The sequence below is a fragment of the Chrysochloris asiatica genome, unplaced genomic scaffold (assembly GCF_000296735.1).
Source record: "Chrysochloris asiatica unplaced genomic scaffold, ChrAsi1.0 scaffold00094, whole genome shotgun sequence".
Classification (NCBI taxonomy): Eukaryota; Metazoa; Chordata; class Mammalia; order Afrosoricida; family Chrysochloridae; genus Chrysochloris; species Chrysochloris asiatica.
This window is the reverse complement of record NW_006408612.1, coordinates 1597573-1622818: the sequence shown is the minus strand read 5'-3', so window position 1 is coordinate 1622818 and position 25246 is coordinate 1597573. Positions and strand designations below refer to the sequence as shown.

General features: G+C 39.1%; 1 protein-coding gene across 2 annotated transcripts in view; it reads right to left on the bottom strand.

Moving 5' to 3' along the window:
- The window catches only part of DCAF17 (DDB1 and CUL4 associated factor 17), a 64220-nt gene extending 42349 nt beyond the window's left edge, over positions 1-21871 (bottom strand). Inside the window, exons 1-6 of one of the 2 annotated variants that reach the window (XM_006866622.1) lie at positions 21674-21871; positions 21029-21132; positions 11242-11332; positions 7306-7442; positions 5366-5444; positions 1202-1291 (exon numbers count right to left, since the gene is read on the bottom strand). In XM_006866622.1, the coding sequence (XP_006866684.1) occupies positions 1202-1291; positions 5366-5444; positions 7306-7442; positions 11242-11332; positions 21029-21132; positions 21674-21799 (627 nt within the window). In that variant the 5' untranslated portion in view covers positions 21800-21871. The remainder of the gene's footprint in view (positions 1-1201; positions 1292-5365; positions 5445-7305; positions 7443-11241; positions 11333-21028; positions 21133-21673) is intronic. The other variant, XM_006866623.1, reaches the window with a different exon arrangement.
- Positions 21872-25246: the final 3375 nt, after the last annotated feature.

Sequence of the window (25246 nt, the reverse complement as noted above, 5' to 3'; positions counted from 1 at the left end):
TGTTGACACTTTGGAACCAAACCTAGGTTTAAATTCCAGTATCCTTATTTACTATCTTTAGGGTTTGTATAGCTTATTTTCCTAAGAGAATGAATTATGTTACAATGTTATAGATACCTAAAGTATTCTGTTAAATGCCATCAAGGCAATTCTGACTCATAGTGATCCTGTATAGGGTTTCTGCTGAGCGGCTGGTGGGTTTGAACTGCTAATCTTGCAGTTAACAGTCCAGTGCTTACCCTACAGAGCCACACCAGGAATTCCTTAAAGTGTCTAGCAAAGTACGAATAACAAACGATAGCTAATATTATTCTTTAGCCTTTCTTCAGTTTAGTATGATTATTTCACAGAAACAATTTTTAATACACACATCTTGTCTGCTAAACAATATTACTGGACATTTATGGTCTTGTAGTCTAGACTACTTCAGGTGTTCAATTAAGAGTAGTGCAATAAATACAATCATTCATCCAGAGTAAGTAACAAGTTATAAACAGGAAGTAGAAGACCAATTATTTTAGCCAAGGAAATACGTCTCTTCTTTCCTCCTGTTTGTTGTCAAGTGCTATCAAGCTGGTTCCAACTCATAGCGATCCTGTACAGAGTTTCTGAGGAGCAGCAGGTGAGGTTGAACTGCCAACCTTGTGGTTAGCAGTCCAGTGCTTATTTAAGACTGCCACACCTCCTATAGCCCCTGAAAATCAACAAGGGCAGCTACAATAAAATCCCGAACTGAATGTTACAATAAAATCCCAAACTGACTGAGTTGGAAAATGTACATTTAACTAAAAGTTTTGTTTATACACCATAAAATGGATTTAAAACCTGTTATCATGGGATTAAAAGGAGACATTTTATTGCAGCTTTTCGCTTACCCTTAATGGTCATCCTAACAAACTTAACAATATTCCTTCTGAAAAAAATAACAACTCAGTCTGTAATCTCATAAAATAGTGGTTTGTTAGTGATCACAGGTAATCAACACTATCCACAGGAGAGGCATACAAACAGGCAGTAGGGATGATAGGCTCTCTTCTTAAGTCAAATGTTCTAGGTATTTTGTTATGAAATAAACCAGGTCAACAAGCTTTTTATAGTCAGGAGAACATTCCCAATAAACAAAACAAAAAAATTTAAATAATGATTACATTTTATTGTCAATAAAATTAATAATGCACTTGAGTCTGAAACAAGTTCTTACTTTTTTGTTGATCTCCAAAATCCCTATGAGTGAAAAAGGTAGAGCACGGAACACTGCCAGGTACAGCAGAACAGACTGCTGAATGCCTGCCTAGAAGAAAAGACTAAAATTACAGGCAGCTCTACAAAGTACTTCAGGCACACTCTTTTAATGAGTTGAAAATATCCATCTGTCCTAGCATGCAGGTATATAGAAATGTTTTCATGAATTAAAAACATTCATCAATCTGGACTGTAAAATTACTTAAACAGGAAAGCACACATGTTCAAAATATGTCCACTGAACCTCAGCCATACATACTCGTGCATGCACATGCATACACACAATCCACAAAAGCAACCATAACAGTAAACATTTCTGAGTAACAAAATGCACACTGTAAGTGGTCAGGTCCCCTCAGTGCAAACCCCCTTCCAAGACTCAGACTCAATGGGAATACATGCTTTGATTGGTGACCACGCTCGTCACCGATAAGGGGAAGTGAGGGAAAAACAGCAATGAAGTGGCGAGCTAAGCCCTACAATGTTCAACAGACTTCTGTGAACCTGGGGGAAGACCTGGTTGGCCAGCAGTGTGGCAAGACCTGGGGACTCTTGAGCCCAGAGTCAGTGACATAGCCACAGAGGACTAGAGTGGAGAGTGAAGCGTCCAGCTGATAAGAAGAGAGGGCATATGCACAAGAACCCCCACACTTGCAGATAATACCCACTTGACCTGGCTTCAATGACTGGATGATCAGAGCTCAATCAGAAGAAGAAAGAAGAGGGGAAAAAGAGTAATCTGATGCAATTTGATGAACTTGACCTACACCTATGGATGCAGTAGCTCAAAAGAGGGAACAAATCTTTACAGCAAGGATCATACCCACCCCCCTCCATACACAGAGTAGACAGGGCTGGGCAACTTGGACATTGGCTACCCAAAATGGGGAGGGGGTTACAAAGGCAAGAAGTAACTGGCTTACACGCTTTCAAGAGAGAACCTAGATCCAGAGGGTGTGGAGAAAGGTAGAATCTCCACTGAGTAGTATCCAATCTGTCTAGGCGGGGCTGATGAAATGAAATGTGTATGGGTCTCTTATGATACAATAGTGAATAATTGTTATCAGGACTGCTGTGAGGGTTGGATGTGTAAAGGTAGATGTTTTGTAGCAAGGAGGGGAGTGATTAACTTTTCACCCTAGGAGCGGAGGTCCCTGGGACCATCAAAGGAGAAGAGCGGAGAGCGGGACCCTACCCAGAGAAGCAGTGATGCCTGAGATGGAGGCAGAGATGATGACGTGGAGAAATGGAACAGTTGGGGACTTTAGACACAGAGAGGGAGAGGGGCTGTGTGCTCATGACTGGGGAGCAGGCTTGTAGTGTATACCCTTTGGTTGGTTGATGATGCATGGAGGGGATTGTAACCATGGCAATGAAACGATATACAATGGATGAATGTAAAACTAATGTTCTCCCATGTAAACTATCACATAATTCACAATAAAACGTTATATATATATAAAAAAAACCTACAGGTCAGAACCAACTCAACAGCACTTCACAACAACAAACACTTGAATGATGAGTTTTCGATTCTGTTTTCATTTTGATTGCACTACATTTCCTGTTGGAAAATGTATCTATTGAACAACCAAACAGGTTTTTTCTGGCTTCAGAAAGCATTATCTTGTTAAGCTAAAGTAATCTTCATCACCTTCAAAATGAATTCTTACTGATAAAAGATCTCCCAATGACCCTTGCTTTCTTCTTTCAATACCCTAAGCCAGAGCTTGGCAAAATAAAGCCTACTGTCAGTCTTTATAAATAAAGTTTTATTGCAACACACACACACACAAAATGCACACTGTAAACTGGGGTTCAAATCATGATGATAAATAGCCTAATCAAAAAAGTATTGCTATCATATTATTTGACAGCAGCTTTGAGCTAACAGCAGCAGCATGTTGTTGTTGCTAAGTGCTGTTAGGTCAGTTCTGACTCACAGCAACCCTGCACAGGGTTTCTGAGGAGCGGCTGATAGGTTTGAACTGCAGACCTTGTGGTTAGCGGTCCAGTGCTGATCCTACAGCATCACACCAGGACGTGAGCAGCACGTCCATGTCAAATGAGAGGGGGGAAAAAAAAGCATCAGCTAAAGCTTGAGTGGCTTATGTGGAAAGCAAAGCTCCCTTACTTTGAAGAGCAAGGTTAAGTTAATATCTTCTTACTATGTGGCACTGTAGGATAAGCACTGCAAGGTCGGTGGTTCAAACCCACCAGTTGCTGCTTGGAAATTCTAAGAGGGTCACTATGAGCCAGAACTGAATTGACAGTACTTAGCAACAACATGAAATGAAAAATAATCTGTTGTACTTCTCCAGCATGGCTTTAAGGAAAGTTCTTAAATTTGTACTAGGCAAAGTGCCCCATTACAGTCAGATTCTGCTTTCAGAGAGTTGGGGCATTAAGATAACCAATCAAAACAACAAACAAGCAAATGAAAATAACTAATGGTTAAAACCCAAAATGTTCTCCCTTTAAAAAGGGTGAATTTGGACTGCACCAAGATCTTCAAGGTGTAAGTTAGACTTCCTCCGTGCTCCTAAAACCCAGAGGAAAGACAGAGTTTATATATCCTAACCAAGTAATTAGTGGCTAGATTGTTGGAAAACAGAGTCTAGAGCACAGAAATACCAACAAGGCATTAAAACCAGTTGCCATTGAGTCACCTCCTACTCCTGACGACCCCATGTGTGTAGGAGTAGAGCTGTGCTCCCTAGGGTTCCAACAGCTCATTTTTTGGAAGGAGATCACCAGGCCTTCCTTCCAAGGTGTCTCTGAACTTCCAGTCTTTCAGTTAGCAGCTGAGTATTAACCACTTGCTCTACCCAAATGGTAATAATGGAAAATTTTTAATAGACGGTGCTGTACAGAACTAGATTGTGGAGTTCTTGCTCACTATTCTTAAAGATGGACAAATGAGACAAAAAAGTACTTTTAGAATTCTCAGAAAATGTTTCATTACTCTGTTTTATTACTTTGCTTTCAGTGAGTTTTTCTTCACAAAGTTGGAAAGAGTAATATCTTGAGAGCATCAATATCATGAGAGACGTATTAATAAGAGACACAATGACAAGTCTTTTTCTCTTATAGTGTCATATTCAATAAATCAGGAAAAGGATGAGAAGATATCAATAAAAGGCGTGTAGTTACCTTATTAATGTGATTAGAGGTGTTGAGTAGGATATACTGAAAGGCTAAAAAATGCATAGTAAAATATAAATGTTAAGTGGCCAACTAAGATTTTAATTGACTTCATGGGATTTAGACAGAGAAGAGAGCAGAGAGAGGAGTGAGAAACAGAGTTCACTGCATAAGAGCATACAGTTAAGAGGCATGTTTACTTGGCAAAGAATGTGATTGGCGGGTTATACAAGGCAGTGACTGATGCTATCTAAATAATGTACAGTTAAAGGAATAAATTTGTTTTTAAAAATGTACTCTAAGTTTCATATAAACTTGACTTGCCAATCAGTGTTACAATTATTCTAGAAGTGGGAGTATGGTATAGTACATAAAAGAGGAGACTGTCTGAGTTAGAGTCCAGGTTCTGCCACTTTACTAACACTGTGTCTGTCTGTGGGTAAATTTCTCAACCTTTCTGGGTCTCTGTCCCTTCAATTGTAAAACTGGATAATAATACATCTATCCTGAAAGTTGTACTGACGATTCAATGAGTAATGCTGATGAAGCACTCAAGAGTGGAGCTTGACTTTTCTGTCAGAAGGGACACTGAGAAAAGTCCTAGGAGAAAAAGGTGAAGTAATTCAAGTTACAAATAAAGACACAGACTGTGCCAAGAGGACACAGCAAATAAGCATTTCTTTTTCTAGAGGTCCTGGATAAGAGGAGACAGAAAACTTCTAAAGGTAAGGTCTATATCAATATTTTTTAAAGTATTCAATAAACACTATTTTATTTTTCCTTAAGGTCACCCACAGAAAACAAAAATTACTTGATACATACAAGCGAGCACTAAACCTATTTTATAGTCTAGTAAATTATAGGTAATTCTTTAAACAAACACACACACAAAACTACCTACCAATCTTTATAGCATGCTTCAGCAATCAAAGATTAGCAGACAAATCCTTCATTTTATGAAGTGTCTGAAGATGTGTACCTGGCGGGCCACTGCCGAGACTTTGTTTTGGGCTGACTTGACCGCAATGACTTCTTGAGGAGTGTCCCAGCTCAAGTATCTTTTAAAAGAATTTGTCAAAAATCATTAATTTACTTCAGCTTCCCTATACTTAAAAATCAAAGTTATAAAAGTTTATTTTTAAAAAGCAAATAGTTAAAAAAAAAAAAAGGTCCCCATAAATTCCTATAACCGATATATGCCCTAAGATGTATAACCAGTTGCCATCAATTCAAGGCAACCATATAGGACAGGAGTCCTGGTGTGGCACTGCAGGACAATGTGCTGGACCACTAGGTCATTTTGAACAGCAAGGTCGGTGGTTCAAGCCCACCAGCCGCTCCTTGGAAACCCTTTAAGGGTCGCTATGGTCAGAACTGACTTGAAGGCATGTAATAACAAGTAGACCAAATATATGGCCGAGTAGAACTGACACATCATGTTTCTAAGTTTCTTTACAGAAGCAGCCTACCATATATTTTGCCTGTGGAGCAGTTGGTGGGTTTGAACTACTGACCTTTTGGTTAGCAGACAGGCACTTAACCAATGCACCTGGTGGCATAGTGGTTAGGTGCTCAGCTGCAAAGTGAAAGGTCAGCAGTTTGAATTCACCAGCTGCTCTGTGAGAGAAAGATGTGGCACTTTGCTTCTGTAAAAATGTACAGTCTTGGAAACCCTATGGAGCAGTTCTACTGGGTATTATAGGGTTGCTGTAAACTGGAGTTGAGTTGAATCCATGGCAACAGGTTTTATATGATATACAAGGGTAAGTCAAAAGTATTGGTACAAAATCACCAGAAACTTTTATTAAACAAAAGTATCAAAATGTGAAGGTGCTGTTTCTTGACATCTTGTCTATCTAGGTCTATGCACTTCTGAAGGTGCTGTTTCCGTCTCTCTAACCCTTTCCTGAAGACTTCTGCAATCTTAGATTTATACCAACCACATCAAATAGCAGTCTAGTCATCCTCAAGGGACTCAAATCAAGGTCCTTTTAATGTACTTTGACTTTGGGGAACAAAAAGAAGTCTGAAAGGGCAAGATGTAGATTGTGGGATGGATGGATGGAGTAAGGTTTTCCAGTAATATTCTCAGGACAACCTTTGCTACCTTTAAAGAACGAACAGGTGCATTGTTGTGATGAAAAAAATTCCTTGGCACAACTTTGCTGGCCTTTTCTAAGAATGCAGTTTTTAATTTTCTTAAAACTTCCTAAGTTCCATGATTGTCCTGTGTTCTCCAAGAAAATCTATGAAGATTATCTCTTTGGAATTGAAAAAAAACCAGTCACTGTAATCTTCTGAATTGACCTAACTGCCTTGAATTTAACTGGCCCTTTGAAGACAGCTTTGAGTGGACTTTTTTTGAGGGTACCCTATGAAACTAAGAAAAGGGTGTGCGTCTATTCACTCAAAAAATATAACTCTAATTACAAAACTAATGTTTAAAAAATTCTGAGATTGTACTAGGCACAATCTAACTGAAACAGACTAGTCTTCAAGAAAATATAACATAAAATGTATCCTATACATAAAATTCCAGCACATTGTCCTACAGTGCCACACCAGGACTCCTGTCCTATATGGTTGCCTTGAATTGGAATTGAATTGATGGCAACTGGTTATACATCTTAGGGCATATATCGGTTATAGTATTTGTAGAAGGGAAAACACGAGAGAATTAAAAAAAAAATTATTTGGCAACTACTACAGGTTACGTACTTAAAAGGGACACAAAGATACGTGATATAGGGTTTCTAGTCTCAGATTTTCAAGTGTAGTTTTGAAGCGAGAACAAGAGAAAAGGTTTATAAACCTAGTTCCTGATACGCACTAGAAAACTAAAAATAGAGATTGAATTTCCTGGGACTCATATTTTTATAATAAAATCTTAGCTAATAATAATAAAGTCACAGTTAATACCTGAATTTGCAATATGAAGCAAGATATATCTTCTCAAGGACTTTTCCAGTAGTTGCAGATATACGAAGTAGCCAATTATGAGCAGTCAGCGCAATGAGTGAAGATGTATAATCTGATGGATCAGGAAGTATTTCGCCCTTTTAAAAAAAATGAGGTGTTAAAACAAAACTACTTGGCCATTAATAATTTGTAGTAATCAGTGTCCAGAGAAAATAGCTAAGCACTTAAAGAAACAGCCAAAAAAGCAACAAAATAAAGAAGAAATATTAAATGCACCAGTACAGAAGACAAGGATAGATAAGATTGTGGGCAATTATTTTCATCATTAACTTTGTTAAATAAGTTTATTCATATAATGTTCCTAAACAATACCTGAATAGTACCTGAACTAATTTATTATTATTGCTGTTAATTTGATATGTATATTACAATAACTATTAACTTATTAAGCAATCAATAAATGTCAGCTGATCCTTATGGTAACAGTAGTAGTGGGAGTGTTAATACTGCTGCTGCTAACAATATCAGCTCTTAAAACCATGTATGGAAATTAGTAATCATCTCCTAGAGCAGACTTTCATGTTGTGTCCTTTTTGCTTTACTCCAAGACTTGTTTTCCTTTTGGTGGGAGTCAAAATGGCAGAAGTACCAATTATATCATTATTTACTCTACTTCAACCTCAAATGAAAAGCTGGAATCTAGAATCAGGCAGGCAAAGAACAGAAGATGAACTGGTTTTACAGAGGACCTGTGTCACCAAGAATTACACCCCAGAAAGGGGAGAGGAATCGATAGCTGCTTGGGTGCTCCTACCATTGAGGAGCAACCACAAGGTGGAAGTCTAATGCAGGAGGAAAACAAAAAGCATGAGTTTCCACTTTGATTTTAGAATAAAAGGGTAGTTCTGAGCGGAAAGTTGAGAAGAGGAGAAATTGAAATCAATCTAGTATTTGCTTAAACTGAAAAGTGAACAGAAAAGAATGCAGGCGCAATTATGTTATAAGAGTATATACTTCTGAGGATTCCTAATGTGGTCTTGTAAGTACTGGACTGCTAACCACAGGGTTGGCAGTCCAAACCCACCAGTCACTCTGTGGGCAAAAGATGAAGTTTTCTGCTCCTTTAAGGATTTACGTCCTCGGAAACCCTATGCAGGGTCATGAAGAGTCGCAACCAAATCGCCAGCACTTAACAACATACTCCTGAAGATTTGCCTTTCCTTTCAAATGTTAGGGAAAGAATCGAGGTGTTTTTGTTGCTGCTGTTGTTTTTAAGTTAATTAACTACTGTCATACTATGCAGTCACAGACGGTATTCATACATTTACTCTATAGCATCTTTAACTATTCTTTCATTTGTTGTTGTTGTTGTTGTTAAGTGCCATCGAGTCGGGTCCGACCCATAGCGACCCTGTACAGGGTTTCCGAGGGTGTAAATCTTTACGGGAGTAGAAAGCCTCATCTTTCTCCCGCGGAGCGGCTGGTAGTTTCGAACCGCTGACCTTAAGGTTTGCAGCCCGATTCGTAACCATACTAAAAAAATTTTAAATGTACTATTTTACCGTGTCTTTAAGAAAAAGGGATGGTAATGTTGGAGCTGAAGCAGCATGTATGTTGTTGCTGTGAAGTGCCTTGGAGTTAGTTCCTATTCATAGTAACCCTGTACAGGTTTCCAAGGAGCAGCTGATGAGTTTGAACTGCTGACCTTGCAGTTCAACTAATCTCGTGATCCAGTGGCACCCTATGGCACCACACCAAATTTTTCTAAATCAAAGATTGTAATTTCATGCATTGTCATGGAAAAGTGGGGTACTAATTTAAAAGTGGTTTCACATCATTATGTTAATAAAATATGTTTATTAGCTTTTCTCTGTTTAGTGGAAAATCCGGCTTCATTTCAAAAGAACACAAAATGTCTACAGAGAAGTGATAATAAGAATTATGTGACTAGAATTCTTATTTTTGCAGGATTGCTCTGAATTTTTAGAGTTTTATACTGGTGTCTTCAAGACTTCTCCCAATTAGGAAATCTGGCATTGCCTCCATCAATCAAAATGGATTAAAAAAATTTTAATTGTTGAGGGTACAAAATCTATTTGTAGCTTCCAGAAGTAGCTGGGGAAGAAAACATGCATTTCAGGTTTACTGGTATTTAAAAAGAAGCTTCCCATGAACAGAGAATTAGGAACTCTGGTGTCACTGTGGGTTAAGCACTGGCCTGGTAACTGCAAGGTCAGTGGTTTAAATCTGGCAGCCACTCCATGGAAGAAACATGAGGCCGTCTGACCTCATAAAGATTCACAGTCTCAGAAACCCCCATCAGGGTCACTATGAGTCGGAATCAACTTGCTGGCAGTCATTTTGGGTATGAACAGGGAATTAGGTCTGAATGATAGCTTAGATGACTGTAATTTTATATAAAAACAACAGCCTTTAAAAGAGTTAATTTTAATAGTAAATTCAGAGGACAGTCTCTTATCTTTACATTATTGTTTTGGTCACATTTTATGATGTTATAATTTTTCTAAAGAACCAACCCTATTCAAAGACCTGATTCATTTGTTGCCGCATTTAAGGGCATTTTTTTCAGAATACTCTTTCCATGGAAAACTAATGGAAATGTTATGATCAAAATATTTCAAAAAATATGATCAAAATATTTCAGAAAAGATGGTTTGACAATTGATAGGCACATCAGTGTATTACAGGCTCTGAGAAGTAATCTGTAATAAATTTGCTTAGCTTTTTAAAACTCCTCATGTCCTGAATTAATTTTTCTGTAACCCCTTGATTCCTCCCGATTCCTCTGGCAATGATATACCTAATGACATCCCATGAAATCAGTATACTGTATTGAAAAATACACTGGGACAATGAGAGTTTCACGAATGAGCTTATCCTATTATTTTCCTAACAAGATTTGTGGAGGAAGCACTAAGAATCCACTTTCAAAGAGCCATGTAATACAAGTATTGTTCTACAGAAATACTTTATTGTTAAGTTAGGTTAAGTGCAATAATCCATGTTGTTGTTGTTGTTGTGAAGTGCTGTTGAGTCAATTCTGACCCATAGTGACCTTGTATAGGGTTTCCGAGGAGCAGTTGGTGAGCTTAAACCGCCAACCTTGCAGTTCAAACAGCTTTGCAGTCTGGCGCATTAACCCGCAGCACCACACCAGGAGTCCATGTTGTTGTTAAGTACTGTCAAATAGGTTCCCACCCAAAGTGACCCTGTATAGTGTTTCCAGGGCTTTAAATCTTCACAGGAGCAGAAAGCTTCATTTTTCTCCCAAGGAACAGCTGGCGGGCTTGAACTGTGGATCCTGTGGTTTGCAGCCCAGTGTTTACTATATGGAGCCACCGTGCTCCAGCAATGATCTATAAGACATCAATAATTATAAACTAGCTTATATTGCATACAAAACTATTTATCTGATTATAACTTTTTCTATGTGTTCAAGATTTTAAAATGGCATATAAATTTCAAAATATATTCATCATGTTGACACATGTAGGATAGTGCTCAACTGCCAACCACAGGTCAGTGGTTCATACCCACCAGTTAGTCCCTGGAAAACTCATATAGGGTAGCTATACATCGTAAGGAGTGGGTTAATGCACTGATCTGCAAGGTCAGTAGTTTAAGCTCAGCAGTCGCTCCTTGGAAACCCTATACCAAGTCTCAGTGAGTCAGAACTGACTTGACAGCACTTAAAAACAACAGCATACATTGTAAACAACTCAAAAGCACTTACTAACAACGAGAGAAATTATTTCATGAAAAATGATAATTAAAAGATACTCTTTCTTGACTTCTTGAAAGATTCAAAATCACTATGATATTTAAGTTTTATTTCCTTATTGACTTCAATAATAATTACTAATCCTTCTAGGCTAAAACAACCTTAGAAACAAAGACTCTAGGAGCAAATCTTACCACTGGGCATTCCCATAATAAAGCATCTTCTATTTTTTCTGATTTGGGACATTTTGGCATTTCATAAAGTTTTCTTGGCTCTGATGCAATACTAGGGAAAGAAGGAAAATAACAAATTATTCTTCTTGGTCACTAAGATAGTGTTTACTCAGGTATGAGTGCTTTTTTCCTATTCAGAGATTTCAAATATCAAAATACGATTTATTTAGCCTTTTTCTTTTTAACTAAATGTTAACCTTTTTCCTTCTCCCAGATCATACAATTTATATTACACACCATGGGAAGAAAACCACTTGAAAGCATATTACATTTAAAATAGTTCATAATACCTAAAATAACTACTTACTGACATTTTCGTATACTTCCTTCCAGTTTTTCATTATATGCATATTCCTACCTGAAAACCTCCCCAAATTAGATTATATTGAGTTCTTCTTGTACCTCTAAAAATAATACCAGTATCTCTGCAGAATTTCATCACATTCATAAAGTATGGTGTCAATATTTTCAAATGAAAAACTGTGGATTTAAAAAGGGCCTAATACTTTAGAATGAAAGAATACAAAAGAAAAGATCCTGAAGGTGTTTTCACTTATAAATTACCTTTAGAGAGGATGAAGAGTACTCCTGCCAATACTGATCACTACCTTTTAAATTTACTTTGATGTAAAATATATATAGATCTTACTTTTAATTTGTACTTCTTTGATTACTACTGATATGTGATCATGGATGTTTTGAATTTTGAAAATAAAACAACTACTGTAAAAGACACTTTTCCAGGTGACAAGTCTATTCACCTTTAATACTCTTCCACTGACTCAAAGGTTTAAACCAAAAAGAATTTCACAGGAATAAAAGCAACCTCATATGTGTTTCTAACCTATAGGCAAATAAACACCTCTTGATGGCATGTTAAAGAATTTCAACATTAGACACTTTTATGGGAAGAAAAAAATCTGACCAGTATGTCAATATAAGTTAAAAGGTTTTATTGGGTAAAAAACATTGTTTGAGAACAAAGGGCACATCTCTGAAGAGATGAGTTCGTGACATTACAATTACGATCAAAGTATATATGGTATAAACTATTAGGGGACTTCTAACGGGAAATTGAAAATGAATGGTCTGTCATTCACTTAATCAGCAGGAGGTGGTTTATTAAGTATTTGTGTCTGTATTCTATAGGCTAGTTATGACTTAGCTAATTAAACTTTTCCCATAACTGTCTTTACCACAAATTTAAAATTTCTATGAAAAGTTAAGTTCAAATAGTGGGAGGGGATATTTTCATTAACACTAGTGTTCACCAGTGAATCACCAAGTAATATCACTCTCTCACTTTTATAATTACAAATTATAAAAGTTCATAGTTAAAATGTTGTTGTTGTTGTTGTTACTGTTAGGTGCTGTGGAGTCGGTCCCAACTCATAGCGACCCTGTACAGGCTTTCTGAGGCTGTAAATCTCTATGGGAGCAGAAAGTCTCATCTTTCTCCCGCAGAACAGCTGATAGTTTCGAACTGCTGCCCCTGAAGTTTGCAGCCCGATTCATAACCACTACACTACCAGAGCTCCTTATAGGTACTGCAAATTGAGCCAGCTGTGAATTAAATAATACTAAAGAATTATTGTTAATTTTGTTGGGTGTAACAGTGACAATATTGTCACATAAGAAAATAACCAAATTTCCACTTCCACCATAAAAACACGAGGAGATTGCAGACACTCCTCAGTAAAAGATGGTGGAAATCATTAAAGGACAACCATTTCAAATCTCTGGAAATGGTCCTGAGGGCATCCAGCAAATGAAGCATTCATTGAAAATAATTTGGTAGGGGTTGGTAAGAATGGTGAGTCTGTGGTATTCTTTGTTTTCCTTTCTTCCTTATTCCCAACTCATCAGTGAAACAGAAACTCCACCACAGACTGGCATAATCAAGAACATAATGTTCCTTGTTCCCCCAGTTCCTAGTTAAAGGGTTATCTTCCCAGAAGGGCAGAGAGACAGAATTTTTCGTCTTGCCTGCAGCTACCCACTCCTGAAGCTCAGTGCCAAGTCAGTGTGGCTGGAAGGTACAGGTGTTCTTCTGTCTAGCCCCCCCAACTCACGGTGCAGCTCCCATGCTAAGAGAAATAAAATGAAAAGACCTGCTATTTCTTCCCTACTGCTCAACAAGCTCAGCTCCCGGAATTGAAGAGACGGGTCAGAGAACTGCACTACTGACCTATTACCAGCCCAGAGCATTGGCTCAAGAGAAGCAGCCCATAAAAACAGACAGCTCATGTCTCCGTCCAGACAAAGTGACTCATTTGTAATCGACTATGTTCCACCACTCATCTATTTGTCATACTGTGGTGGCTTCCATGTTGTTGTGATTCTGGAAGCTATGCCATGGGTATTGTAAATTCCCACAGAGTCACCTAGTGGACAAATTTCAGCTGAAATTCCAGATGAAGACAGACTAGGAAGGGCAGATGGACTACTTCGGAATATTCAGTCAATGAAAACTTTATGAACAGCAATAGAACACTGTCATTACCAGAATATTGACTACTGAAACATGATGAGGAGCACCAGAATACTGTTAGATAGAGTGCTGGAAAATGAGCCCCTCAGATTGGAAGGCACTCAAAATGCAACTGGGGAAGAGCTGCCTCCTCAAAGTAGAGCTGACCGTGATGGAGTAAAACCTTCGGGACCTTCATTTGCTGATGGAGAACAACTCAAAGGGAAGAGAAACAGTTGTAAACATCCATTAATAATGGGAACATAAAATGTTTAAAATATGACTCAAGGAAAATTGGAAATTGTCAAAAATTAAATGGAATGTATAAAAATCCATATTGTAGGCATTAAGTGAGGTTAACTGGCGATTTTAATTCTGACAATCACATGGTTTACTATACTATAAATGCCAAATTGAACAGGAATGGTGTTGCATTCATTATCAAAAAGAACATATTAGGCTCTGTCATGAGGTACAATGCAATGCTGTCTGTGATAGGATACTATCCATGCGCCTACAGGGAAGCCCAGTTAATACCACTATTATTCAAATGTGCACATCAACCAATAAGGCCAGTGATGATGAAATTGAAGAATTCTATCGTTTCTTAAGTCTGAAATTGATCAAACATGCAATCTAGATGTACTGATAATTACTTGTGATTGGAATGCAAAGATTGGAAACAAAGAGGAAGTATCAGTTGTTGGAAAATATGGCCTTGGTGATAGAAAAGATGCTGGAGATCACATGACAGAATTTTGTAAGACCAATGACTTCTTCACTGCAAACAGAATTTTGTAAGACCAATGACTTCTTCACTGCAAAAAAGACAACTATACACATGGACCTCACCATATGGAATACACAGAAATCAAATTGACTACATTTGCGGAAAGAGAGGAGAAAAGCTCTATATCATCAGCTAAAACAAAGCCAGGGGCTGACTGTGGAACAGACCATCAGTTTACATTGCTTATATGTAAATTCAAGCTGAAGCTTAAGAAAATTAAAGTAGGTCCATGAGAGCCAAAAGATGACCTTGAACATTGTTGTTGTTGTTGTTGTTGTTACGTGCCGTGGAGTTGGTTCTGACTCATAGCGACCCTGTACAGGGTTTCTGAGGCTGTAAATCTTTACGGGAGCAGAAAGCCTCATCTTTCTCCGGCGGAACAGCTAGCAGTTTCAAACTGCTGACCTTGTGGTTCACAACCCAATTCGTAACCACTACGGTACCAGAGCTCCTTGACCTTGAACATAACCCACATGAATTTAGAGACCATCTCATGAACAGATTTGATACAATAGACACTAAAGACCAAAGAACAGAAGAGTTGTGGGATGCCATCAAGAATATCCTATAGGAAAATAGCAAAAGGTAACTAAGAAGAAAAGAAAGGAAGAAAAGACCAAAATGGATACCAGAAGAGACTTTGAAACTTGATCTTCAGCACAGAGAAGCTTAAAAAAAAAATGCAAGAAATGAGGTCCAAGAGCTAAACAGAAAGCTTCAAAGGTCAGCTCGAGAAAACAAAGTCAAACAGTATAATGAAATTTGCAGACCTGGAGTAAGAAAACCAAAAGGGAAGAACACACTTAGCATTTCTCTAGGGAAATGAAGAAAAAATTCAAGCCTCAACTTGCAATAGTGAAGGTTTCTAGGGGCAAAATACTGAATAATGCAGAAAGCATCAAAAGAAAATCAAAAAGAAGTCACTGTATCAAAAAGAAATGTTTGATGTTCAACCATTTAAAGAGGTAGCATGTGATCAAGAGCCAATGATACTGAAGCAAGAAGTCCAAGGTGCACTGAAAGCACTGGCAAAGAATAAGGCACCAGGAATTGATGGAATACGAATTGAAATTTTTCCAACGAACTGATGCATCTCTGGAAGCACTCACTCATCTATGCCAAGATATTTGGAAGACAGCTACCTGGCCAATTGATTGGAAGAGATCTATATTTGAGCCCATTCCAAAGACAGGTGACCCAACTAAATGCAGAAATCATCAGACATATCACTAATATTGCATGCACGTCAAATTTTACTGAAGATAAAACAAAAACAGATGCAACCATACATTGACAGAGAACTTCCAGAGATTCAAGCTGGATTCTGAAGAGGATGTGGAATAGGGTTATCATTTCTGATGTCAGATGGATCTTGACTGAAAGCAAAGAATACCAAAAAGATGTTCACCTGTTCTTTTATTGGCTATTCAAAGGCTTTCAATTGTGTAGATCATGACAAGCCTATGAACAACAATATGGAGAATGAGTATTCTGGAACACTTAAGTGTGCTCATGAGGAAACTGTACATAGACCAAGAGGTAGTTGTTCGAACAGAACAAGGGAACACTGAATGGTTTAAAATTAGGGTTGTATTCTTTCACCATATTTATTCAATCTGTATGCCGAGCACATAATCTGAGAAACTGGATTATATGAGGAAAATCGTGGTATCAGGATTGAAAGAAGACTCATTAACAACCTGTGATACGAAGATACAACCTTGCTTGCTGAAAGTGAAGAGGACTTAAAATACTTACTGCTGAAGATCAAAGACCACAGCCTTCGATATGGGATGCACCTCAACGTAAAGAAATAAACAATCCTCACTACTGGACCAATAAAGAACATCCACATAAATGGAGAAAAGTTTGAAATTGTCAGACTTCATTTTGCTCAGATCAACCATCAACACTCATGGAAGTAGCAGTCAAAAAAGCAAACGAGATATTCCATTAGGCAAATTAGGTAAGGGCAAAGATGTCAATTTGAGTACTAATGTGCACCTGACCCAAGCCATGATATTTTCAATAGCCTCATACACCGTGAAAGTTGGACAGTGAATAAGGAAGACTGTAGAAGAATTGATGCATTTGAGTTATAGTGTTATTAAAAATACCATGGACTGCCACAAGAACAAAAACAGATTTGTGTTGGAAGAAGTACAGCCAGAATGTTCCTTAGAAGCTAGGATGGCCAGACTTCGTCTTTCATACTTCGGACACTATCAGGAGTGACCATTCCCTGGAGACGACTATACATTTTTGATAAAGTGGAGCACCAGAGAAAAAGAGGAAGACTGCCAACTAGATGGATTGGCACAGTGGCAGCAGCAATGGGTTCAAATGTAGCAAAACTGTGAGGTTTGTACAGGACCTGGCAGTGTTTTGTTCTGTTGTGCACAGGGTCGCTATGAGTCGGTACTGACTCAATGGCACCTAACAAACAACAACAACATGGAGAAGTTCAAGTCTAAGAGCACACTTAAGAAAACAAAAGTTCATGGAAAGACAGAATTGAAAGATAGTGGAATTTTTCCTCGAATTTTGTGAAGCCCTCACATCTGTCGGTTTGTCATATACTAGTGACTTGTTTTTTGCTGTGGTATTAGAAGCTTTGCCACCAGGGGTCACCCTTGGTAGACAGGTTTCAGTGTAGTTTCCAGACTGAGACAGACTAGGAAGAAGGAGAGGCAGACCACTTGAAGGGTTAGCCACTGAAAAGGGTTATGAATAGCAGCATAGTGTTGTGTGATACAATGCTGGAAGAGGAGCCCCTCAGGTTGAAAGACAATCTAAGTAGACTGGGGATGAGTTGCTCCTTCAAAACAGAGTTGGTTGTTATGACATGGATGGAGTAAAGCTTTCACGACCTTCATTTGAAAATGAGGCACGAGTGAAAATGAGAACAGCTACAAACATCCATTTGTAATTGGAACATGGATGTACAAAGTATGAATCTAGGAAAATCGGAAGTTGTCAAAAATGAAATAGAATTAATAAAGATTACTATCCTAAGCACTGTTGTTGTTAAATGCCTTTGAGTTGGTTTTGACCCACAGTGACCCTGTATAGGGTTTCCGAGAAGCAGTATATGAGATTGAACCACCAACCCTGCAGTTCAAATTGACTTTGCAATCCAAGGCATTAACCCACAGTGCCTTACCAGGACTCCTCTCCTAGGCACTAGTAAGCTGAAATGGACAGCTATTGGCCATTTTTAATTAGACAATCATATGGTTTACTAAAAATTGAGGAGAAAAGGTGTCACATTCAATTGTCAAAAAGAGCATTTCAAGGTCTATCTTGAAGTACAATGCTATCTGTGATAGAATAATATCCATACATCTACATGGAAGACTGGTTAATATCACTATTATTAAAATTTATGCACCAACCACTAAAGCCAGTGACAATAACATTGAAGAATTCTACCAACTTTTTCACTCTGAAATTGATCAAACATGTAATCAGGATGCATTTATAGTTACTGGTGATTGGAATGCGAAAGTTGGAAATAAGAATCAGTAGCTGTGAAACATGGCATTGGTGAGAGAATTGATGCTGGTGATTGCATTACAGAATTTTGCATGATCAGCAACTTATTCATTGCAAATACCAGTTTTCAGCAACGTAAGTGGCGTCCATACACATGGACCTCACCAGATAGATGCACAAGAATCAAATCAACTACATCTGTGGAAAAATCTCAATATCATCAGCCAAAAAAGGCCAGGGACAAACTGAGGAAGAGACCATCAATTGCTTATATTCAAGTTCAGGCAGAAGCTGAAGAACATTAAAACAAATCCATGAGAGCCAAACGTATCCCACATGAGTTTAGAGACCACCACAAGAACAGATGCATTAGACACTAATGACAGAAGATCAGAAGATTTGTGGGTTAACATCAAGAACATCACACAAGAAAAAAAGGAAAGGTCACTAAAAAGACAGGAACCAAAGACCAAAATGTCAGAAGAGACTGACATGGGTTGCAATGCTGAAGGATTATATGGACAAAGTAGCAGGTGCAGGAAGTATCAAAAGAAGATGGGAGGAATACAGTCACTATACCAAAATGAATTGGTCGATGTTCAACCATTTTAAGAGGTAACATATGATCAAGAACTGATTATATTGAAGGAAAAAGTCTAGGCTGCACTGAAGGCAGGGTTCCAGAAATTGACTAAATTGAAATGTTTCGACAAACTGATGCAGCACTGGGGGCACGCACTCATGTATGTCAAGAAATTTGGAAGACAGCTACCAAGCCAACCAGTTGGAAGAGATCCATACTTGTGCCCATTCCAAAGAAAGGTGACCAAATGTAATGTGGAAATCATCAAGCAATATCACCAAAATCACATGCAAGAAAAATTTTGTTGAAGATAATTAAAAAGCAGTTGCAACAGTACATCAATGAGAAGCTGCCAGAAATGCAAGCCAGATTCAGAAGACGATAAGGAATGAGAGATATATTTGCTGATGTCAGATGGGGCTTGATTGAAAGCAGAGAATATCAGAAAGATGTTTACCTGTGCTTTATTGACTATGCAACAGTTTTTGACTATGTGGATTATAACAAACTACGGATAACATTGAAAAGAATGGGTATTCCAGAACACTTCATTATGCTCCTGAGACACCTGTACACAGACTAAGAGGCAGTCTTTCAAACAGAACATGTAGACACTGAATGTTCCCAAATCAGAAAAGGTATGTCCTTTTCACTATATTTATTCAATCTATATGCTGAGAAAGTAATCCAAGAAACTGGATTATATGAAGAAGTGTTATCAGGATTGCAGGAAGACTCATCAACTTGCGATATGCAGATGACACAACCTTACTTGCTGAATGCAAAGAGGACTTGAAATACTGCTGAAGATCAACATCCTTCAGTATGGATTACACCTCTATGTGAAAAAAAGTGAAAATCTTCACAGATGAACCAATGAAAAACATCAAGAGAAATGGAGAAAAGACTGAAGTTGTCTTATTTATTTTACTTAGATTCACAATTAATGCTCAAGGAAGCAGCAGTCAACAAATCAAGTGGTATGGCATTAGGCAAATCTGCTGCAAATGACCTTTTTAAAGTGTTAAAGAGCAAAGATGTCTCTTTGAGGACTAAGGTGCATCAGACCTAAGCCATGATATTTTCAATTGCCTCACATGCATGTGGAAATTGGACAATGAATGAATAAGGAATATCATAAAAGAATTGATGCATTTGAATTATGGGTGTTGGTGAAGAATATTGAAAATAACATGAACTGCCAGAAGAACAAATTAATCTGTCTTTGAAGAAGTATAGCCAGAATGCTCTTTAGTTGCAAGGATGGCAAGACTTTGTCTTTCATACTTTGGACATGTTGTCAAGGAGCAGTACTTCATGTTTGGTGAAGGGAAGGGTCAATGAAAAAGAAGACAACGACATTAACTGACATGGTGACAGCAAAAATGGACTCAAACACAACACACTGGAGGATGGCCTGTAACCAGGCAGTATTTCACTCTGTTGTGAATAGGGTTACTATGAGTTGGAACCAATTTAACAGCATCTAACAACAATAGAAAAACTGTAGGCTGAACAGTTTTCTGGAGCGATATGGGGAAAGCGACAGCTGGAAGGAAGCCCTGGGTGGCCAAACAAATCTCAAATTCTATCCAAAAAAACCTATCCTTTTAAAATTGTCTGATATTGACTGAATTCTACTGTGGATTGACATAAACCTTAAGGCAATCAGCTGCTAATTGGTGGAGATTAAGGGCTGCATGTATGTAGTCAGAGAAACAGAATCCTGCAAAAACCACTGTCATCCCAGGGTAACTGTAGATATACACAAGGCTGGGCAACCAGAGGAGCAACATCAGAGGCACAACACTGCAGGGTAGTGGTGGGGATGAGAACAGACTTCACCAAAACAATCCAGGCAGTCACTAAACACACAAATAAGATGACAATAACAAGCTCCAGGGAGAGGGGATAAGTACCCAGAGTTGCTATATTATCTAAAATGCCCAGTTTCCAACAAAATATTATGACACATATGAAGAAATTGGAAAGTTTAACCCATATAGCAAAAATAAAGTAGTCCACAGAAACTGCCTGTAAGAGCCATCACTTGTAGGATGTAGCATAGACTTCAAAATAACCATTACAAGTATTTTCAAAGAACTAAAACCCTTGAAGTCAAGTTGATTCTGAGTCGTAATTAAATGAATAAAAGAAGTCTCATCAAATACAGAATGTCAACAGAGATAGCAATGATTAAAAAGAAAAAAGAACCAAATGTTAATTCTGAAGTTAAATAGTACAATAACTAAAATGAAAAATTCACTAAAAGGGTTCAACAGATTTGAATTGGCATAGAGAAGTAGTGAATTTGCACTAAAGCAGACATGCTTTTATAAAATTAAAGGTTAAAAATTGTTAAGATAAAAAATGAACGGCATTACATTAAAAAACTTCACCAGAAAATTACCTGCTAACACAGCACCGATAATTGTCAAAATATATTCTTCCTCTCTCATAGGATATAGGTGATTTGGAATGAGTTGTCCAAACATTCTTAAACTTAGTACTTTCCTGAAAGACACATGTGTTCAGGTTTAGGAAAGAATTCACAAGCCTCTGTTCTGATTCATAGCGACCCTGTATAGGATTTCCAAAGAACGGTCGGTGGGTTTGAACCGCCGACCTAAGAGTTAGCAGTCCAGTGCTTATCCTACAGCGCCACTCCAGAAGTCCCCACTGCCTTGTGGGAATTGTAGTTCCGGGAAGAACCCAGACTCGCTCAGAGGTCGCTGGGAACTACATTTCCCGGCGAGGGAGCTATCTTGACAGTTTACAAAGCAATTTCACTGTTATTGTAAAATATCAGTGTTTTCCATTCTTTTTCAAGGGAACGGCCAACTTCTAGACCGTTTGCTGTGAGACATAAGAACTGAAAACTGATAGCATAGTTATTTACTAAGTACCCAGGTTCAGGGAATGGCTCCCCCTCCTCTATCACTTACGAGTCTCTTAAATAAAAGGGGCCCTAGCACGTAAAAACTGCACCCCAATCAGAGGTGGGACAGCGGTTCTCCGCTGTTTTTGGTTTTGCTCCCGGCCGGAAGGCGATCACCTGGCACACCAACACCTTCAGGATGCCCAGGTTCGTCCTCTGTACCACGCCCGCATCGCGTGAGAAGCAGCCCAGCGCCCGGCGGCTCAGCTGGCGACACACGTTGGGCTTCCGGGTCCGACCCATGATGTCTCGGACGGAGGCGGGGGTTTGAGGGGATGGAGAGGGGCGCACCCCTCACTTCTGCTCGCGGCAGCCCTGCTGGGCCTAGGAAAAGCGAACAGGGGAACCCGCCGGGAACGCAAGACGGCCGGGCAGGGGAATGCAGAGTCGTCGGCACCGCCCCCTCGCCTACAGGCCAGCCGCCACCAAGCGCCGAAAAGAAGGAAGGACAAAACGCCCCCTTCCCAGCCAGCCCCGCTACAGCTTCAAACACTAGGGCTCCGGAACAGGCCTCTGGCAATGCGACACATCCCCTACAGAACCGCCTGCCGGAGCCGCTCCTTCACTGGGAAATGTAGTTCCCAGGGACCTCTGAGCAAGCTTAATTCCTTCCCAGAACTACAATTCCCACAAGGCAGTGGGGGGAACGAGGTCTCGTTCTGGCCCCGCCTCCAATCCTTAGTCCCGCCCTATCTTCGCTTGGCGGCCCTGTTCTTGCCCCGCCCCTGCCCCGCTGAGAGAAGCGGGGCGGAGCAGAGCAGTTAGGTTGGAGTACGTTTCCGGGTCTGCACGCGTACGCTGGGCAGAAGTCTGGGGGCGCTGTGCTGCTGACTGTTGTTTTCGGCTCCCTCATTTCACAGTTTACTCAAAGATCCCTCACTTCCCCGACTCCCCTTCGCCTCTCATGCCCTTATCTTCTTTCAGCGAGGCCCGCTCAGGGCGTCGGGAGGGGTGACGTGTCCAGTGCGACCCCCAAAGCAGCGCCTTGTACTAAAAGGTACGCCCTTCAGCCACACGTTGGACGTGGTGGATGAGGTTGAGGGTTAAACATTTTGGGTCTACAAACACTGTGCTTTTGTTTTATGAGTTAGTGATGAAAGATGCTGGTTTTCCCACCAAACTAGGATTAAATTACTCTTTTCCAGAGCCTCTCCTCCCCGCAGAACCTTTCCTCCACGCCCTTTTGTGGCCTGCGGAAACACTGGCTGGTTTTGCGATAAGTTGCATTTTCCTTTCTCTTGCCTCCAGTTTTCCTTATAGGGAATAAAACATGAAATGTTTACATTCTTATTGGTAAGACTCCGCTTTGATGCCTCTAAGTAGAAGATAATTTATAGTTTGTTAAGTAGCTCTGTTTGTAAATTCAAAGTTCACAACAAAGATTTCAGTAATCTTGCGCCAGATGTGTCCCATTTGCTCTGTTGCAAGTCCCTTTAAGTGGTGTCTTTGTGTCTACCACGGGGACTTGACGTTCTTACTACCTAAGTACATAGATGCCTAACAAAAGCTTAATTGATTGTGAGCACATCTGATTGGCAGAGCAATAAGTCCAATACTGGGTTAGAGCGTCTAGTCACAAGTGTTTCGGAAAATTTTGCCAATTCTTCTAAATTTCCTTCAGGGCCTGGACTTTTGCTGATTTTTCATGACTTATTTACAGCATACTGTAGAGTACTTTGTATATTTTTAGAGAATGCGACAATTGTCGATTTGGTAATTCATGAATGCAGCTGTCAGTGACAAAACTGAGACCCAGAAAAGTTGACTGTGTATTCTTTGCTTGACATGAAATTCCAGTCATTACTAGATGGAATTCATCGTCTCCCTCTTTTCTTCTTCCCCTCCACCCCCACTTGTTTGTCTCTGTGATCCCCCACTACCCTCACCCCCACCACCATCTTTTGATTCTTGTTCTCACCGATCTCATCTTCATTGTCCTTGTAGTTTAGGGCCTCATCATTGAATCAAATGCTTTAAGTAGCCTCCTAACTATTCTTTCTATTTATCTTGTTGCTGAGTGCTTTCTGTTCTTAATGGAAGAGCTGGTTCGGATCCTGATCAGGGTGTCTGAAGAGTGGCTGCTGAGTTTGAACCACCAACCTTGTGGTCCAGTAGTTATCCTACAGTGCTGCGCTCTTAGGTACTTTCACTTACAACCCTCCACATGCTGCCAGAGTGATTCTCTAAAATACAAATCTGTCATTTCCCTATTAACATCTTTCAGCGGCTCCCAGTCACCTGTTGCAGTTTTTCTCAAACTGTAGTACGTACCCAGGATTCTTCATTGTGATCTTACAATATTCTCATGATGTTAAATATATGCAAATATAAAACTAAGTATAAATGCCTTATGTTATAGCTTTTACATAGCTATAACACTCAAACATTTATAAATTAAAGGAAGCAGAACTATAAAGCCAGTAAAATTCATTGTGACCAATGAGACTATATTGCTGGACCTGGAGAGAGATTAAAAAGTGAATCTGTCTTCCATGGCTTACCTTCCTAGACTAACCCCCCAAAACAAATAGTAAATCCTAGTGATCCTATATAGGGTTTCCAAGACTATAAATTTTTATGGGAGCAGACAAATTCATCTTTCTCTAACGGAGCAGCTAGTAGTAGGTTTGAACCACTGACCTTGTGGTTAGCAGCCTAACCTATACCAGGACTCCTGTCTTTTGAATAAGGCCTGTCCACATAGGCTTCTGTTGATACATTACTCAACGTTGTAGTCTCTTGTTTTTGTCTAAACCACGGCAAAATTTTCGTATGTTAAGTGTGCCAGGACTTCATTTGACCATCACTTGTCAAACTCCATCATTTACTCAGTAGTCTCCTTGTCTTTCTCATTAATGGTTTGGCACTGTAGGATAAGCACTGGACTGCTAACCACAAGGTTGACAGTTCAAATCCAGCCCCTCCTTGGAAACCCTATACAGGGTTGTTGTGACTTGGAACCAACTCGACAACACTTTACAGCAACAACATGACAATGGCGTCACTCGTTTGCCTGGACTCTCCTAAGCACAGGTATATGACTGAAATCTTACGACATCACATAATTATAATGTGGTTATTCAAATAATCCAGAGACTATTTTAGCTATTTATTGTTTTAGATTATTGAAAAGAAAAAGTTTCTCTTAGAGAAATCTCATATCCTCTAGGATACATGTATGATTCATCAGTGGTCTATAGGCCCTGTTTTGAGAACTGCTGCTTTATAAGATAAAATTTTAATCTCTTAGGATAGTATACGAGATACTCTAGCATCTATAACCTACACACATTTTCAGCCTCATCTCTTCAGCCATCCCTTGTTTGCTCTTGTGGTGCTGACACATTTGCCCACTTTCTTAAGCCAACATGCCTTTATACCGGAAATTATCTTTGTTTGGAACTTCCTTACTCTCCTTCTACTATTTAAATATTTTCAAGACTTATCACAATAGCCCTTGTAAACTTTCCCTGACACAGAGCCATTAGCAGCCTTGCTTCTTCTACCCTGTTACTCTGCATATATTGGTTGTGCCACTATATTTGAATTGTCATTTGTCATAATATTGAGCAAAATATTGAATTAATACTCAGTTTCTGCCACCTAATCTGGACAGAAATTGAGTAGTATATTAATTATATATATTAATACAGTGTCTAAAATGTGGTTAATGTATATGTATGTTGAATG